This window comes from Pseudochaenichthys georgianus, unplaced genomic scaffold, assembly GCF_902827115.2.
Source record: "Pseudochaenichthys georgianus unplaced genomic scaffold, fPseGeo1.2 scaffold_734_arrow_ctg1, whole genome shotgun sequence".
Lineage (NCBI taxonomy): Eukaryota > Metazoa > Chordata > Actinopteri > Perciformes > Channichthyidae > Pseudochaenichthys > Pseudochaenichthys georgianus.
This window is the reverse complement of record NW_027263287.1, coordinates 23,978-42,428: the sequence shown is the minus strand read 5'-3', so window position 1 is coordinate 42,428 and position 18,451 is coordinate 23,978. Positions and strand designations below refer to the sequence as shown.

Genomic DNA, 18,451 nt, shown 5'->3' with positions numbered 1-18,451 from the left:
ATACTTAAATGAGACTTAATGATACATTTACTACAATAAACTTTACCTGCGTATCACCGACAGAGGAAGGGAGAACGGTGTGAGCGTCACATCCGTGTTGTCCGACCTGATATGACAAAAAACAATATTTAATCGATGGATATTTTTATTTTAGAGGCATTAAGGCGACGTGAGATAAAACATAAACTCACCATGTTTCCATGCTGGCAATCTCATCGAAGAGCAGTAAGCTCATCAGGACAGAAATCTCACTCCCATTGCCGTTGTTCTCCTTTAATATCAACGATGCTGTAATCAAGACATGGAATAGACAATTTAAATAACAAAAACTGTTTAAATAATTTATATATAATAACATTTTGAATTGCATTAGAGTTAGAAATACTATGTATAAAAACTGGCACATGTGAACATACAATATACAAAAATAAAATCACGATGTTATAATGCAAAGGAAATGTCTCCTAGGTAGCACTTTAAAATAACTTTATAATAAAGAGGTAATATTTGTTTCAGGGTAGAATTGTATCAATGATGTTTAATGAAGTTACCTGGACACACTTAATGCAATAGACTTTTACAAATTGATTACATGATATTACCTTTTAATTATCAAACTGTTACATCGTGCTAACATCCCCACTTTTCTGCAGTGCGAACACCGAGGCTACATGCTATGTACGAGCCCCGTCTCTCTACATCAACACGTGTCCCCTCTTCTTCATGTCTCTTCTACATCAACATGTGGTCCCCTCTTCTTCCATGTCTCTTCTACATCAAACATGTGTCCCCTCTTCTTCATGTCTCTTCTACATAAACATGTGTCCCCTCTTCTTCATGTCTCTTCTACACAAACATGTGTCCCCTCTTCTTCATGTCTCTTCTACATCAACATGTGTCCCCTCTTCTTCATGTCTCTTCTACATCAACATGTGTCCCCTCTTCTTCATGTCTCTTCTACATCAACATGTGTCCCCTCTTCTTCAGGTCTCTTCTGCATCAACATGTGTCCCCTCTTCTTCATGTCTCCTCTACATCAACATGTGTCCCCTCTTCTCCATGTCTCTTCTACATCAACATGTGTCCCCTCTTCTTCATGTCTCTTCTACATCAACATGTGTCCCAACAGAGGGGATTATGGGTAATGCTGCAATGATCTGTTTGGTGTTTCAGCCAATCAGAGACAGGCTCTGTATATATCTGAGACCTGTGGTATATTGATGAAGAAGAGGAGAATAGGGGACCTTTAATACGTTGTGTTGTGAACGTACCCCTGACCAGTGTGAGCAGCAGGAGGCTGCGCTGAGCCAGGCTGTGTCTCAGGGACGGATCAGCGTACACTAACTTCCTCAGGATACACACACACGGCTCCAGCAGACAGTCTGCGCTCTGAGGAGGAACACACACACAGTTTAATTTAACATATTCTCCCTCTCCTCTACTCAGAGGCACAGGGTCATGGTTGAGAATTAAAAACATAGGAATTATCATGCAAGAAAGACATTTTCTGTTTTTTGTATTCATGCAGGAGATCTTTAATATTGTTTTCCACCAACAAAAAGCCTGTTCTCTATTAACTATGTGTTCTATCTTTTATGCAATAATGGGGGAAACATTACAGCAATATAGACGTATGAGTAACTTATAACAAAGAGCAGACAGGCAAAACTAAAAAGCATTGAATCACATATTTTGAGTCTTATTTTGATGCCAAGATGTGAACATAAGAAGGACTGTGGCACAACATAAAAGTAAAACCAGTGCTCTGTTGATTTAAATGTGAAATGCAAATAAAATGTATATATTTAGCTCCTAGAATCAATAAATTACTGATAAATAATCGTCATCAATTATTACTTTGCTAATAAATGGGATAATTACTCCTGGGAAGTTTCTTAGCGGTGACATGACATTTCCATCGCCCATGCCAACTTCCCATAAGCTAAAGAAACGTCCCTGATTATTTCAGGCCATGGAGGGACAAACCGGACTTGCAGACATCAACACTTGTTATGTGAGACAAGTCCTTCTCTGTGGCCTTGTTTCCTTCACTTACCCTCCATGTAAACACACATGCTGCACGATTAGCTGTTAGCGCCCTCTGATTCAAGGCCTGCGAATGATCAGCAGTAACTACAGGGCAGACATCCCTTCTGTCTGACACTATTAAAGCAGGCCACTTCATCCTTCATCGCGCACGCATTTTACGGCTGCTGCCTTCCTGGGGGGTATACTACTCGATTAGCGGCTAACTTCAGGGAAAACTCCGGGTCTCCGGTCCTACGAAGCTGGTTCTCTTTTTAGCAGGCTAGATCTCCATGGTAACTGATGCTGAGCGGCTAACCTGCGCCGGACCAGGTTAGGTTGCAGGCTAAGAGCTCAACTCAGTGAAAGCACTGCCTGCTGACCAATCAGAGCTCAGTGTGCGGAGTTTAAAGCGATCAAGTCATATTACAGGAGAAAGGAAATACAGAAAAGCTGCCGTTGCAGGAAAGACGGCCGGCAAAAATCACCGACTGTGTGAACGTGAACATTAATAGAATATCACCTCCATCTTCAGAGCAATCTGACTATTATAACATTAGCTTTAAGAAAGATTACTTAAATATCGGCCACAACATCAGGCGCCTCTCGCTAGTGGCTAGTCTGTGTGTGAATGTGTTAAACAGTAGGTTAACTCGTGGGGTCCGTGTTGATCAGTATTATTGTGATTAGATGTGTCTTGATTAGTTGACTTTGCAACACCTCAAACAAGGACATGGAAGTGCATCTCATGATACAGGCTTTCCTTCAATTGGCTTCAACAGAAACTCTATCACAGGTTGTTTTACCTTGTTGCCGTTTACACTCCCCACAATGAAAGAAATGACTTTGTCTGTTATTCCCAGATTCTTCAGCACTGGGTGCATTGCTGTGTCTGCAGGGAAGCAAGCAGAACATTCACTATACCCACACAAAGCATTTGCATAATCATACACTGTGCTTTTCCTGCTCCTCCTAAGACAGAGGTGTCAAACTCGAGGCCCGGGGGCCAAATCCGGCCCGTGACTTCATTTTCTGCGGCCCCACATGTTTATTATTCGGTTACATAACGATTTACAGAAGCATGTTGCCAATAAACTACATGTCCCACAATGCATCTCAAATTTGCCTTTTTCAGAATCTGTTTTTTTTCCTTCAAAATATTACTTTTTTTTCTTCTTTTTTTAACTTTTTAAATCAGTGTGTGATATTCTCACTGAAGAGACTTGCAATTATTTGCACTAAGCTTCTGCTTTCAGACAGTTATTACCCTATCCGATAATAATCCAATGCAGAGGCAATAATGTAATATAATACATTATTTTATATATATTAAATATTTATATATGTATTTTTATATAGTCTTATATATAAAACTGGCCCTTTGAGTGCAACCATGATGATAATGTGGCACGAGATGACCCCCCTGTCCTAAGACATATGGTGGTGGGAGGGAAGACACTCACACAATACATTTCACAAGCAGAGTTCTCACTTATTGCACAAACTTTAAGAGTTGTTTTTATCAAGTCCATAAAATGATATTTGATGTTTAGGCATTTTAAAACATACACATTATCAAACCTGATGTCCTCAAATCAGCGAGAATCAGGATGTGAATCTACTTGTACACTATCCCTGAGTCATAAGTGTCATAAGTCCACAGTGGTAGACATGCAAGTTTAAAAGTTAGCTTGTAAATGTGTTTAAACAATACTGTACATTAAAGACAGCATGCTTCACAGATATCTCACCTTGCAGCACGACAGACAGTTGCTCCCCTGCCGATCTTTTCAGAGAGATGTCAACCGTGTCCGAGGACAGGATACCAAACAGCTTCTCCACCGACTCCACCTAGCCACCAAAAACACTTTTAGGGGATGCAGTGAATAGCAGATCGACAGAGGATAATATTCGATCGATCGTTAAAGAAATTGATCGACTAAAAACATCAGAAAATTGTGTTTTTAGGGCTCAAATATAAAAGATTTACTGCTTAGTTTTATTTAGTATTAAAGTGAATATTTTGGTGTTTTTGAGGTGAGGTTTCTGGATTTTGAGAAACTAGGATGGATATTTTACAATATATTAACCAAACAGCTTCTCCACCGACTCCACCTAGCCACAAAAAAAACCTTTTAGGGGTTGGAAAAGTACACCAAAAAAGATTGAATGACTATTTTCATAATATTGATCAATCGTTAAAGAAATTGATCGACTAAAAACTTCAGAAAATTGTGTTTTTAAAACTATAAAGATGTACTGCTTAAATCTGTTATTATAATGTTAAAGTGAATATTTGTGTGGGTTTTGGACTGACAAAGAAAGAAATCACTTTGCATTTTGAGAAACTGCATGGATGTGTTTCAATATATTCTAACATTTCAGACTCCAAACGATGAATCGACCAGAAAATAATCAGCCGTTGAATCAATCGTGAAAAGTCTTTAGATGCTAGTCTGGCACTGACTGTTATTTTCTATATATTGATTGTTGTGCTTTTATTTAGGTCTAAATGTGTGCATGTGTCTTTTGATTGTGTGTATATATATATACACACATATTTGTATATATCTTTGTTATTGTATTCGGGATAACGGTATTTCGATCTCTCTGTACACACAAACTGAAAGATTGACAATAAAGTTGACTTTGAAAACATTAGGAAAGCCCATACTGCATCTTCCTGTGGAGAAGTGTATATGTTAGTCTGTGTGTGCACATGCTTGTTCATGTTTGTATACCTTGAGCACAGACTTGTTCCAGGTGTCCAGCGAGACGTCTGCAGGCTGTCGCAGGCAGAAGAGGTTCGGCAGAGAGGAGATCACTGATTGGTCCAGCTCCGGTCTGGCTGCATCAGCATCATCGTGGCTGCTTAAGTGGGGCAGGATTTGTTGCACCGCTGCTATTCTCACACTGTTAAATAATGAGCAGACATTATGTTAAACTTGGGAGTTAAATAATTAATTCAAAAACAGACAGATTAAAAGCACAGCTCTATTCAAGAGCCCTTTGTCTGCATCGGGTTGAACATGTAGCCTTCCTTTGAGGGTTTTTTGGACACAACATCCAAATGGTTGTCAAAGAACAGGGCAAATTAAGTGCTTTTGCAAGAATTGACCAGGACTTGTCTCCCGGTCGGGTTCCTTTCAATCTCAATCATTATTCATAGGCTGGGACTGGGATGTTTGAGGCCTCACAAAGAACCGAAATGACTTGATAAGAACATCAGCAGACAGGGACAGGCGGTGGTAATATTTGATTAGGAGCAGTGTGCTGCCATTTTGAACGGCGCCCGGGGAGCAGTGTGGGGAACGGTGCCTTGCTCAGGGACACCTCGGTAGCACTTGGTCTTGCCGGGACTTGAACTGGCGACCTTCCAGTTGCCAAGCCAAGTCCCTATCGACTTCGCCACCACCGCCCCTAATATGTCCATCACTTTACGTGTTGCAACGCAGAATATTAAGACCTCCAGGAGTTCATCTGGTGCATAAAAAACCCCCACGACGTCAAACGATATCAAACATGCAGAAGAGGCGTATCATCACATCCGTGTTTCCAAACACAAACAAACCCGGAGACACAAATACACAACAAAGGGGCCCAGACTCACGTGGGCTGTTTAGTGAAAAGGAGTCGCAGCGCCGCTTTCAGCTTGGCTTCGCTTGGAAACACGTCCGACACGTCACTTATCAGCAGGACACAGTTTCCCAGCGCGTCTTCAGTGCCGGCATAGCCCTGACACACACACACACACACACAGTCACACAGTCACACACACACACACACACACACACACACACACACACACACCACACACACACACACCACACACACACACACACACACACACAACACACACACACACACACACCACACACACACACACACACACACACACACACACACACACACACACACACACACACACACACACACACACACACACACACACACACACACACACACACACACACACACACCACACACACACACACACACACACACAGTCATTTCTCAGAAAGCTTTGCAGACAATGCTCCAAACAATGGGGAATTCCGGCAAAGCAGCCCAACAGTAAATAAAATATGCATCGCTTTGATTATGGCTGGTTTCATTTCATCGCCTGTTGACATGGCAGCCCATCTCTGAATGGCCTCCTTGAGTTGAATCACACTTGACAGCGTCGTCATGGATATTCATGAAGTGTTTCCAGGCTCTCTGTTGCCTGAAACTGTTATGCAATTAATAAAAGCTTTTCTCCCCACCCAAAAAGGAAAACAATACAACACAGAATATGCAAATGAGGGAATAACTACATCCTTCCCACTGGCAGCTCAATATGCCGTCTTTGTGGCTAGAACTGAACTTTGATCATCGTTGTTTTGTGGAGAACGTGTGACACTTCCCGCAGCTCGAGAAATATAATAAGCTCCAAACCCACGAATACAACACGACATCTAAGGAGAGCGCGGCACCTGTAACACGGGCATGACCGGGTGAAGTGCCTCGTTGAATCTGTCCCAGGTGGATGCCGTCATCATCAATCGTCCTTTCAGCACGAACAGCAGGATATCCTTGGCGGCGACGTTCACCTATAGATCACAGGTAAACTGCTGAATTCACAACGACACCGCTGACAAAACATTTACCGGCGAGTAATGAAAGTGACAGACGTTTAAACTACACGACACCCCGGTCATCCCTGGCGCTTAAAGTCCTGTACTTTTAAAAAGAACATGGACATCTATTGAGTACTTGTGTTTGATTAGATGCATGTGGTTCAACCTTGACCCAGCACGTTGAATGAATGTAATGTTCTGCCACTCAATCTAATAACAGATGGATGTTGGCGGCGTTGGGAAGTAGCATGGGGTCATGGGAGTTGTCAATGCACTCGGCTTGTTCATAGTTTAGGAGGTATTATAATAATTATCCGCAGTAAACATCCGCGAGTAAACCAGTAAAACTACTAAAGTAAAATCTGTCTTTCTTGTCCAATACTATTCATGAGACAAAGGATATTGGGTGATGTGCGAGCGAATAGCTGAAATGTGCTCATCTTGATTCTCAAGATACAGACGGGAGATGACTAAAATCCTTTATCCCGTTGAAAGATAGCGTTAAAAATAGGGCCGGGACTTTAACACGTTAATTAAGATTAATTAATTACACAAAAATTAACGCATTTTAATCGCACTTATGTTTGCACAGCGGAACGTTTCTCACTGGATGAGTTTCAGGCGTACCGATTATACTGGAGCACCAACTAACGTTCATGACTTCAGCATGGGACTTCAAACAACAACAAACCACGGTGAACAATAGTCAAACATGAACGAACAAGCTGATGAGACCGCTTTGGTCGGCCCCGTGGATGGGACATTTTGTTTTAAAAAACGGACGGATGGAAGCGTCGACAAGAGCACGGTGGTGTGCAAATTATGCAAAAAAGAATTAGCATATCACCGCAGCACATCAAGCCTAAAGTATCACCTAAATGCAAAGCATGTAGCAGCTAGCGTGGACGTTAGCCCGACTCCGAGTGCAAGGAACCACACCCTGACCCAACCCACACTCAACCAGAGGACTGGTTTCAGGGCCAGGATAAGTCAGTCCACGTCTGAGAGAATAACCAGCTCCCTGGCTCACTGGATGGACTCGACTGTAGACCACGTGGAGTCACATCCATGTGGAAATGGTTTCTCACTGTTCTCAGGTCAAATATGTATATTTGATTAAAAATGCGATTAATTTAGATTAATTAATTACAAAGCCTCTAATTAATTAGATTAATTTTTTTAATCGAGTCCCGGCTCTAGTTAAAAACCATCAAAATGTTAAAAGTGTACGGTAAAAACCGGCTTTAAACGGGATAAAAAAAGTCCATTTATGGCAGCTTACGGCAGACAACGCGTACAGACGGGGATAAAACAGGCGACCAAATGAAATAGTTATATTATAATGTACACATATCAAGTAAATGTATATCAGGTGTAGTTGGTTATGGATGGTAGGAATATTGTGATATAAGAAGTGGCCAGAAGCAAGATGCTCCAGGAGGTCTAGAAGTCTAATTGCTTCTGTGGAGATACCGGTGCTACGGGAGTGTTTGCGTACCTTCTCTGCAGAATCCTGGAGTCCGAAAGCGGTGATTTCGTAGAGCACCCTGTGGTGGATAAGGAAGTTGAGTCCGCCGCAGGCCGCCACTTCCTTTCGTGCCACATTCTGGATGCCGAGGCAGTCCTAAGGGTGTGTGTAATCACACCAAAGCACATCATAAATTATCGCCATCCTCTCCAGTTCCAATTCAATTTAAACCGTAGCCGCGTACTCCAGATGGTGGTTAGTAAAAAAACGAAAAAAGCAAGTCTGATTTCAAATGTCAAGTGGGTTTTTTTTTTATCGCTCGCTGTCACACATTCATCCATCTTCATATATCGGCTTATTTACATATGGGTTCCCCAGCAAGCTGCTTTAGAGGCCGTTATTTCATCCATGAACCTGAATGTAAGTGCGAGTTGGATGGATGTTCTGACCTTGGCCAGGCGTAGAGTGCATTGGTATGTTTCCGCTCTGACAGGCAGCAAGGGATGGGACAGAAGCTTCAGGAGGAGTTTCTGGCTCTCTCTTTGGAGGAGGGGGCTGGGATCCTCAAACGTCCACCTGGTGATGGACAAACACACACACACAGACACAGACACACACAGATTACAACACCCCTTGTTGTTAAATACCAACCAACTATGTGCAATAATTCTTTGATTTGATTTGTTTGATTTATTTAGAATAAGTAAAACAATAAAACAAATGTAACATGATAATTATTGTACAATACAAAATGAATCAGTGTCAAATTGATATACACAAATATTTTTGATTGTAAATTATGTATAAACAAATAATCTACTTAAAGGGGTGTTTACACTTATTTAACCCTTAGATGCCCTTAAAGTGACTGGACCCTACTCTCTTCCATAAGTGGGTCAAAAAGGACCCGTATTAGAATAATGTGTTTTTATGCCACTTGTATAATATTTAGCATTATATTTTGGTTCACACTAGAAATATGTTATATTTAATTTTACACTATTTCTAATTTTAAACATTTCTTTTCCATTTTGAAAAAAAAACGAAATTCCATATTTCCATTTCTGACCCACTTGTGGAAGCTTGGGGTAGAAATACAAAAACTACAATTTCTTAAAAAGTACATTTAAAATGTGGAAGGCCTGATATCCAAAACATGTTTTTTGAGGAATAGCTGGAATATGAAATGATAAAAAAAATGTTATTACAAAGATACTCGAAGAAAACCACCTCACGGGTCAAAAAAGACCCACTTATGCAGCTACGGTTTAATCCCACCCCTTCTCCCAATTACTAACATGTGTTAATGAAAAACAAAAAACAACAAATAAACAAACAAATACATAACAGAGGTAAATGATATTCAAGAAAAGTGGCCATCGAACTCTTGACCCTTCAATAAAGGGAACTGAGAACTTCCACACTACCATCATTACAAAACACAACATATGTAACTTGTGCAATATTATTTTTATTATTAATAATGTGCTATGATAACGTCCAATTACGTATCTGCCACTCCGGTTCGTTTTGCACGACTAAATACTGGTAATATTTAAATTAATGATGTGACCATCTTTGTTTCCTGTAGATATTTAAGTGCTCTTGTTGCTGCACTGTTAGTGTACAGTTTCACTATCATGCTGCGGTGTTTATTGTATTGTTGTAACTCTGGCACAACCATTTCCTTCGGGATGAATACATTCTTATCTTATCTCTTATGTGCGATATATATAGATGCCGTTAATAACTGTACCTGGCTGCTAAATCTTCAGAACTGTTACAGGATGTGTATTTTGCTATTTTTGTAATCTTTAATACTTTTCTACGCATGTTTCTTAGGTAACATCAAGCCGTCTTTGTCTCTTTCTTCTGCTGTAACAAAGTGCATTCCCCCCTGTGGGACTCATCGAGGTGTTCTGATTGTGATTCTTCACACGGTGAGGTTTGAACGTACAGGTGAGAGCAGATGTGGACACACTCCTTGACGATGGGGAGGTGTTGGTGCAGCGAGAGGCCGTTTATCGCCTGGTCTGCCAGCTCCAGCAGCTCCAACCAGTTCTTCTCTCCCTTTGTGAGGAGATGAAGACATTAGTGATGAAGATGAAGATATACAACGAGTGATGGGCTAAACAGGTTAGTGACAGCTGAATGTGTGCAAGAGTGGTTTTTGATTTAGAGCAGTGTTTCTCAAACTTTTTCATACCAAGGACTTAACCAATAAAAAAACACTCGCGGACCACCTAACTCCACAAATATCCAAAATCACATCATTTTTCTAGAACAGATTACAAATCGCCTGAAAATGGTACAAACAAGTGGCAACATGTGTGATGAGGGTGTTGCACTGGGCTATTTCATGCAATTGAAAGTGAAACTTCAGCTCGCTCCATTGCGGAGATATTCCCGCGAGAGTGCGGAAAACTTAAATTTATTGATTTGTTTCAAATGTGAAATGTTACCAATATACTCACGGACCACTAGGGGGCGCTCGCGGACGACCAGTGGTCCGCGGACCACACTTTGAGAAGCACTGATTTAGAGCAATACTTCATCCCTACGACGAGCAGTTGTTTATCAATCATCTTTTTCATTTTTGGAGAAAAGCTAGTTTTAAGTCTCAACGGAGAGTAGAAAATGGAGAAAATGGAGAAAAGTCTTGCTGAAATGAGGTTTTTAAGACTTCACCGAAGCAGAAATGAATATGTTTAGAAAGTAGTAAGCACACGTCTTCAATTCATGTAGTTTTTCCCAGTTTCTTATTCTTTGTTCCAAGTAATCTTCTCGAATTCAAGGTTGCACTGACATTAAGTTAATATACAAAGATCCTCTTGTGGTTGCTAGTTGTTTGCATGTCTCAACAGAGAACACAAATGGAGAAAAGTCTTGTTGAAATTTGGTTTTTAAGAATGTATGATATATCGTGCACTAAAATTCAAGTCATATGTATTCAGTTGTATGTATTCTAAATACTACGCAAAACCTTACTGTTTACCGTCTCACCGAAGCAGAAATGAATATGTTTGAATAGTAGTGAGAACACGTCTTCAAGTCATGAAGTTTTTCCCAGTTTCTTTGTTCCAAGTTTTCTTCAACAATTCAAGGTTGCACAGGGGGTGAAGCTGATATCCAGAGACCCTCTTGTGGGTGAAGTATTCCCGTAAGGACGCAGGTTGTTTATCTGTGTACATATACATATACATATGTCTCTAAATAAGTGCCTCACCTCAGCTTGTGCTTCCTTCATGAAGTTGCAGGTGGACTCCATCCAGAGGGCGGCGCGGCTCACCCTCCTGTAGAGGTCGTGGCTGTCAGAGTTCACCTGCTCCAGGTAGGCCACCGCTGCCTGGTGCATGCTGGGTAATAAACTCCCCAACGACGTGTCCAAGCACAGGTGGAAAATAGCGGTTGCTGTGCTTTCTGGGAGATGTTCACCAGCCTGTGTGGGGGGGGGGGGGAACCTTCATTAAAAACCTTTCTCTGGAGTTTAGGTAAATTAATCACAAAGAAATGAAAAGGGAAAGTACAGAAGAGACTGTCAGTCGAATTGATAATATAAACAAATTCATATATTTATATTTTCATTATATCTCCTCAGGATTACCGTCTACCGTACTTTTCGGACTATAAAGCGCACCTGCATATAAGCCGCAGCAGCTAAATTGTCCGTCTGTCTTGCTCTCGTTCTGTCTCTCGGTTCCACTTTTACTTTGGCGCGCTACCTGTCTCACTCTTTTCCGGCCTCCAGCTTTTCCTGCTGGAGCCCGCCGCTTAAAGGTGGCGGGCGCGGACCGGTCCTAGAGCCCATAGAGTTAAAGGTGGTTAATTTGACCTGTAAAATCCATAGATGTAGGAGGTTCCCTAGTGGCCGTTAGCTGTACAAAAGAAATGGGGGAAAAAGTCGCGGCTTATAGTCCGAAAAGTACGGTAATTAATATTTCTATATTTACGGCATTAATATTGAGAACTGAAACACACATAAGATTTTACTGAATCGCCTGATTGTTTCGAATGCTTTTAAAATTACGTTGCCAAGTATAAATTAAATACAGAGTAATATAGGGTACAGTACTGTAGATACACTATAGGTTACTGTCGTCTAAAGCCTAAAATAGTATTGTGCTTTTTTACAAAAACAGTGATTCCAGCAGTGATTAAAGGCTAATAGGCATCAGCTTTGCACCAGTTTCAGTACATTTCTAGATTTTACATCAGGCTTGAAAGAAAAATACAGTTTCGTGGCAATAAAGTTGAAATAATATATAATTACTGTGTGTGGCTGATTACTATATGTTAAGACTCAAAATGAACACTGCAAGCGGATTATTTAAACCGCATGTGTGGTTATGAATCTTTTGATCGCTAAAGGTGGTTTCCACTATGTTGTGATTTGCTCGTCACCTTCTCAGGAGGGAGGATGGTCTGCAGGAGTTTGATGGTGAGCACAGAGACGCTCGAGTATGCCGTCCTGTGATGAACCTGAGCGCTGCGGGGAATGTCTGCTGGAACGCTCTGATGGTAGCTGAGGATCTCCCCCAATAGCTCCATGCAGGCCTGCAGCTGTTGCTTCTAAAAGAGAACACACACAGGCAGTCAGACACACACAGTCAGACACACACAGTCAGACACACACACAGTCAGACACACACACACACACACACACAGTCAGACACACACAGTCAGACACACACACACACAGAGAGACAGAAATGAAGACAAAAGCAAACACACCACACACACAGTCAGTCAGTCAGTCAGTCAGACACACACGCACGCACACACACACACACACACACACACAGTCAGTGAGACACACACAGTCAGTGAGACACACACACACACAGTCAGACACACACACACAGTCAGACACACACACACAGTCAGACACACACACAGTCAGACACACACACAGTCAGACACACACACACACACACACACACACACACACACACACACACACACACACACACACACACACACACACACACACACACACACACACACACACACACACACACACACACACACACACACACACACACACACACACACACACACACACACACACACACACACACACACACAGCTTCTTCGTTCCATGGGTTAGAATTGAATGTAATCAGATTTCAGGGTTATTTTAGGACGAGATACAGATCCACGCTATCTCAGTCTGAATAAATTGGAATAATCTATTCTCAGCCACTTTGTTCCAGGGAGGAGAAATTAAACAACAGACGCTTTCCACCAGCAGGGGGCAGTAGATGTCCTGTGCATTGCAGCGGCTGGCAGGAACAGTGTTGTCCGATTCCCAGAGGAAAAACCTCGAGGTCGAGAACAAACCAGTGCTCCGGCTGCGAGCTCTGGGCATTAAACCGCAGAGGGCCGCAGGGGCCGGGCCCTGACAAGTGTGTGTGTGTCCTCGCATTGGAACTCTTTACAGCCAGGGGGGGGGACCACCGCCTGTGTGCGTTGAAGAAATACCGTGCAACGTGTAAAAGGAGACATTAACAAACCCAACATTGATTCAGATGAGAGGTGTGAAGGCATGTGAAGCGCTTTGTGGCTTTATATAATTCATTCAGCTCCATCTCGTGCCTACAAGGTTCAAGGCTTTTGTGTAGTTATGACAACGACAATCTTAGGCACCAACACAATACAACAGATAAAATAGTAAATAAAATAAAAAGGAATATAGTAGAAATAGTCGATATACAAGTAATTGGAATATTGATATGAGTTGCAAACAGATTGTGGATGTTCTTTCTAAAGGTGTTTAACGGTCTGATGGCCTGTGGGATGAAACCGTGTTGAAGAAACACCGTGCAACGTGTAAATGGAGACATTAACAAACCCAACATTGACTCAGATGAGAGGTGTGAATGCCTGTGAAGCCCTTTGTAGCTTTATATAATTCATTCAGCTCCATCACATGCCTCCACTCGACAGTGAAGCCCCGTATGCCTGTGTGTCGCTGGCAAGTTGTCTGGAGGCCAACAAACCCCCACCCCCTCAGTGAAGTGTATCCATTCATCTACACAAGAGGCTTTGTCGTGAGTCGTGTTTTGACTTGCCAGCTCCGTCCCCACCGGGCTGCGGTCATCCCACACCAGCTCGCAGACGCTGTCCCCGAGCAGGAGCACGCCGCCGCTCAGCAGCTCCAGCACACGGTGGAACACGTGAGAAACCTCTGGGAGAGGAGAGAGGAGGAGAGAGGAAACTGAGAAGGAGACGCAGACTGAGTGTAGGAAGTGTTGGGAAAACACTGAATGTCCTCTTCCAGTCTGAGAGTAACGTGATAACAAAGGTATCCCGACTGTAGCTGTGAACATGACAGGATGTCTGATGACCTAGAAGAGCATCAGGACTGTTTGAGGCAGATGATAGCTATGTGATGAACATGATGACTCAGCCTCTATGGAGAGAGGCATCAAGCATGCTCATTTCTGACGTGAATCTGAAGTAAACATTGAATACTGCTTTCTGTTCCTCCATCTTGTGACTGTGTGACTCCCTCTCTTGGATATCAGCATGTGAAGGACACTGCTCAGGAACTAGTCTCTGTATGTGATGACTCCCTTCTGGAGAGGATCACAGATACATGGATCCTGAGACTGAAGCTCAAGCCGGGGACCAGGGATTATTAAAAGTCAGATTTTTTCCGATTTTTGAGAAAAAGTCAGAATTTTGAGTTTTTGGAGAAAAAGTCAGATTTTTGAGAAAAAGTCAAGATTTTTTAGATGTTTGAGAGAGTCAGAATTTTGAGGAAAATACTAACAAATTCTCTTTATTTTTTTTTGACTACTTCCATTCTTGAGAGGATAATCAATACATGGCTAATCTGAAGTAAACATTGATACTGCTTTCTATTCCTCCGTCTTGTGACTGTGTAACTCCCTCTCTTGGATATCAGCATGTGAAGGACACTGCTCAGGAACTAGCTGATGCTCTGTATGTGATGACTCCTTCCCTTCTGGAGAGGATCCCAGACACATGGATCCTGAGGTTGAAGCTCAAGCCGGGGACCAGTGATATTTTTCTAACAGGAAGTAAATGTAGTCAACGTGACGTCAGAAGCATTGGCGTTTTGGGCGTCTCCATAGGGGGACAAAAGGGGGTACAAAGGAACACTGAAACACATTTGAAGGTGACCAAAATGTTATATCATTTGGTTTTTTATTAAATTTCAATCTATTTTATTACAACTTTCAATCTATTTTATTGCAACTTTCTCCAATTAAACAAAGATAAAACTGAGGTTATGGTTTTTGGAGCCAAGGCAGAACGTATAAAAGTGAGCGCTGAGCTTCAGCCTGCAATGTTCAAACCAACAGATAAAGCCAGAAATCTAGGTGTAGTCATGGACTCTGACCCGAGTTTCAACAGTCACATTAAAGCAATAAAAAAAAAAGGTAAATACACATCTGAGTTGACAAATATGACATGTGGGGTTCCTCAAGGCTCCATCTTGGGGCCTCTTCTCTTTAACGTCTACATGCTACCACTGGCTCAGATAATGAAAAACAACAAAATAAGTTACCATAGCTATGCAGATGACACACACATTTACATAACCATTTCACCAGGAGACTATGCTCCAATTCAAACACTGAGTAAGTGCATTGAACAAATCAATGACTGGATGTGTCAGAACTTTCTCCAATTAAACAAAGATAAAACTGAGGTAATGGTTTTGGAGCCAAGGCAGAACGTTTAAAAGTTAGCGCTGAGCTTCAGCCTGCAATGTTCAAACCAACAGATAAAGCCAGAAATCTAGGTGTAGTCATGGACTCTGACCTGAGTTTCAACAGTCACATTCAAACAGTTACTAAATCAGCCTACTATCACCTAAAGAATATATCTAGGATTAAAAGACTAATGTCACAGCAGGATCTGGAAAAACTTGTCCATGCTTTTATCTTCAGTAGACTGGACTACTGCAATGGTGTCTTCACAGGTCTCACTAAAACATCTATTAGAAAGCTGCAGCTGATTCAGAACGCCGCTGCTCGAGTCCTCACTGACACTAAGAAAGTGGATCACATCACTCCTGTTCTGAAGTCTTCACACTGGCTTCCTGTGTGTCAAAGAATAGATTTCTAAATACTGCTGCTGGTTTATAAAGCACTGAATGGTTTAGGCCCAAAATACATTTCTGACCTCCTGCTAAACTATGAACCATCCAGATCTCTCAGGTCTTCAGGGACTGGTCAGCTTTCTGTCCCCAGAGTCAGAACTAAACATGGAGAAGCCTTGCCTCGCCTCGCCTTACATTATCAGGTGTTTTACATGTTCACGTACTACAGGCTGCATTGACGAAGACTTGAAACTAGAGATTGAGACCATAACATTTTCAGGAAATGGTTAATAAGGAAATAAATCAAAAGACATTGAGGGTCATTTTCTCTTAGACCTCTATACAGTCTGAGTTATTTCTCCAGTAGTCACCCACTGCTGGATATCATAGATAACGCTAGTTAATGCTAGCTTTGGCAAGAGCAATAGAGATTAATTTTAAAAGATAATATAATGACAGAATACAGTCAATACCGTAAAACACGTAACCAGATATATCCTATTTGAACTCAAGCCACAACAGACGGAGGTAACTGGTTGATATCATTGACGTACATAATTGCTCCCTTTTCATAAAAGTCCAACTAACTTTTTTTTAATTGCACATTTTATTACATTGTTAGGCTTCTTACATGTTCAGGTGCTACATGCTGTATTGAAGACGACTTGAAACTAAAGCGAGACCAAAAAAAGGAAATAAACCAAGTGAGAAGTAGTTTCATTTCCCCCTGCTGGATGTTTGTTTGTATACACGTACAGAAAAGCCACAACAACACCCACCTGTTTTCAGCAGCGGGATGGCTTGTTGCATGGTGGCGACGGTGAACTGAGCGAGAGTGAGCTGCTGTAGCTGCAGCTCCAGAACATCCTCCACACCGAGGTCAGGAAGATCCAGGTGGGACAAATCCGCAGGAGACTGGGGGGACTGGGGGGGGGGCTGGACTGCTGCTCCACCTCTGTGAGAGCTGCCACTGGAGGAAGACAAATATTAAAGGTCACCTATTATGCAACATCCATTTGTTCATGTCTCTTCTACGTCAACATGTGTCCCCTCTTCCTCATGTCTCTTCTACATCAACATGTGTCCCCTCTTCTTCACGTCTCTTCTACATCAACATGTGTCCCCTCTTCTTCATGTCTCTTCTACATCAACACGTGTCCCCTCTTCTTCATGTCTCTTCTACATCAACATGTGTCCCCTCTTCTTCATGTCTCTTCTACATCAACATGTGTCCCCTCTTCTTCATGTCTCCTCTTCTACATCAACACGTGTCCCCTCTTCTTCGTGTCTCTTCTACATCAACATGTGTCCCCTCTTCTTCATGTCTCTTCTACATCAACAAGTGTCCCCTCTTCTTCATGTCTCCTCTACATCAACATGTGTCCCCTCTTCTTCATGTCTCCTCTTCTACATCAACACGTGTCCCCTCTTCTTCGTGTCTCTTCTACATCAACATGTGTCCCCTCTTCTCCATGTCTCTTCTTCATCAACATGTGTCCCCTCTTCTCCATGTCTCTTCTACATCAACATGTGTCCCCTCTTCTTCATGTCTCTTCTACATCAACATGTGTCCCCTCTTCTTGATGTCTCTTCTACATCAACATGTGTCCCCTCTTCTTCATGTCTCTTCTACATCAACATGTGTCCCCTCTTCTTGATGTCTCTTCTACATCAACATGTGTCCCCTCTTCTTCATGTCTCTTCTACATCAACATGTGTCCCCTCTTCATGTCTCTTCTACATCAACATGTGTCCCCTCTTCTTCATGTCTCTTCTACATCAACACGTGTCCCCTCTTCTCCATGTCTCTTCTACATCAACATGTGTCCCCTCTTCTTCATGTCTCTTCTACATCAACACGTGTCCCCTCTTCTCCATGTCTCTTCTACATCAACATGTGTCCCCTCTTCTTCATGTCTCTTCCACATCAACATGTGTCCCCTCTTCTTCATGTCTCTTCTACATCAACACGTGTCCCCTCTTCTTCATGTCTCTTCTACATCAACATGTGTCCCCTCTTCTCCACGTCTCTTCTACATCAACATGTGTCCCCTCTTCTCCATGTCTCTTCTACATCAACATGTGTCCCCTCTTCTCCACGTCTCTTCTACATCAACATGTGTCCCCTCTTCTCCATGTCTCTTCTACATCAACATGTCCCCCCTCTTCTTCATGTCTCTTCTACATCAACATGTGTCCCCTCTTCTTTATGTCTCTTCTACATCAACATGTGTCCCCTCTTCTTCATGTCTCTTCTACATCAAC

General features: G+C 42.1%; 1 protein-coding gene across 1 annotated transcript in view; it reads right to left on the bottom strand.

Moving 5' to 3' along the window:
• rttn (rotatin) overlaps positions 1-18,451 on the bottom strand; it is a gene marked incomplete at its 3' end in the record, with an annotated part of 46,906 nt that overhangs the window by 12,112 nt on the left and 16,343 nt on the right. Inside the window, exons 9-23 of the mRNA XM_034079818.1 lie at positions 16,966-17,156; positions 14,184-14,299; positions 12,514-12,681; positions 11,339-11,551; positions 10,070-10,182; positions 8,562-8,688; positions 8,143-8,268; positions 6,501-6,617; positions 5,636-5,760; positions 4,767-4,938; positions 3,777-3,876; positions 2,832-2,917; positions 1,272-1,389; positions 192-288; positions 47-106 (exon numbers count right to left, since the gene is read on the bottom strand). Of these exons, the coding sequence (XP_033935709.1) occupies positions 47-106; positions 192-288; positions 1,272-1,389; positions 2,832-2,917; positions 3,777-3,876; positions 4,767-4,938; positions 5,636-5,760; positions 6,501-6,617; positions 8,143-8,268; positions 8,562-8,688; positions 10,070-10,182; positions 11,339-11,551; positions 12,514-12,681; positions 14,184-14,299; positions 16,966-17,156 (1,929 nt within the window). The remainder of the gene's footprint in view (positions 1-46; positions 107-191; positions 289-1,271; positions 1,390-2,831; positions 2,918-3,776; positions 3,877-4,766; positions 4,939-5,635; positions 5,761-6,500; positions 6,618-8,142; positions 8,269-8,561; positions 8,689-10,069; positions 10,183-11,338; positions 11,552-12,513; positions 12,682-14,183; positions 14,300-16,965; positions 17,157-18,451) is intronic.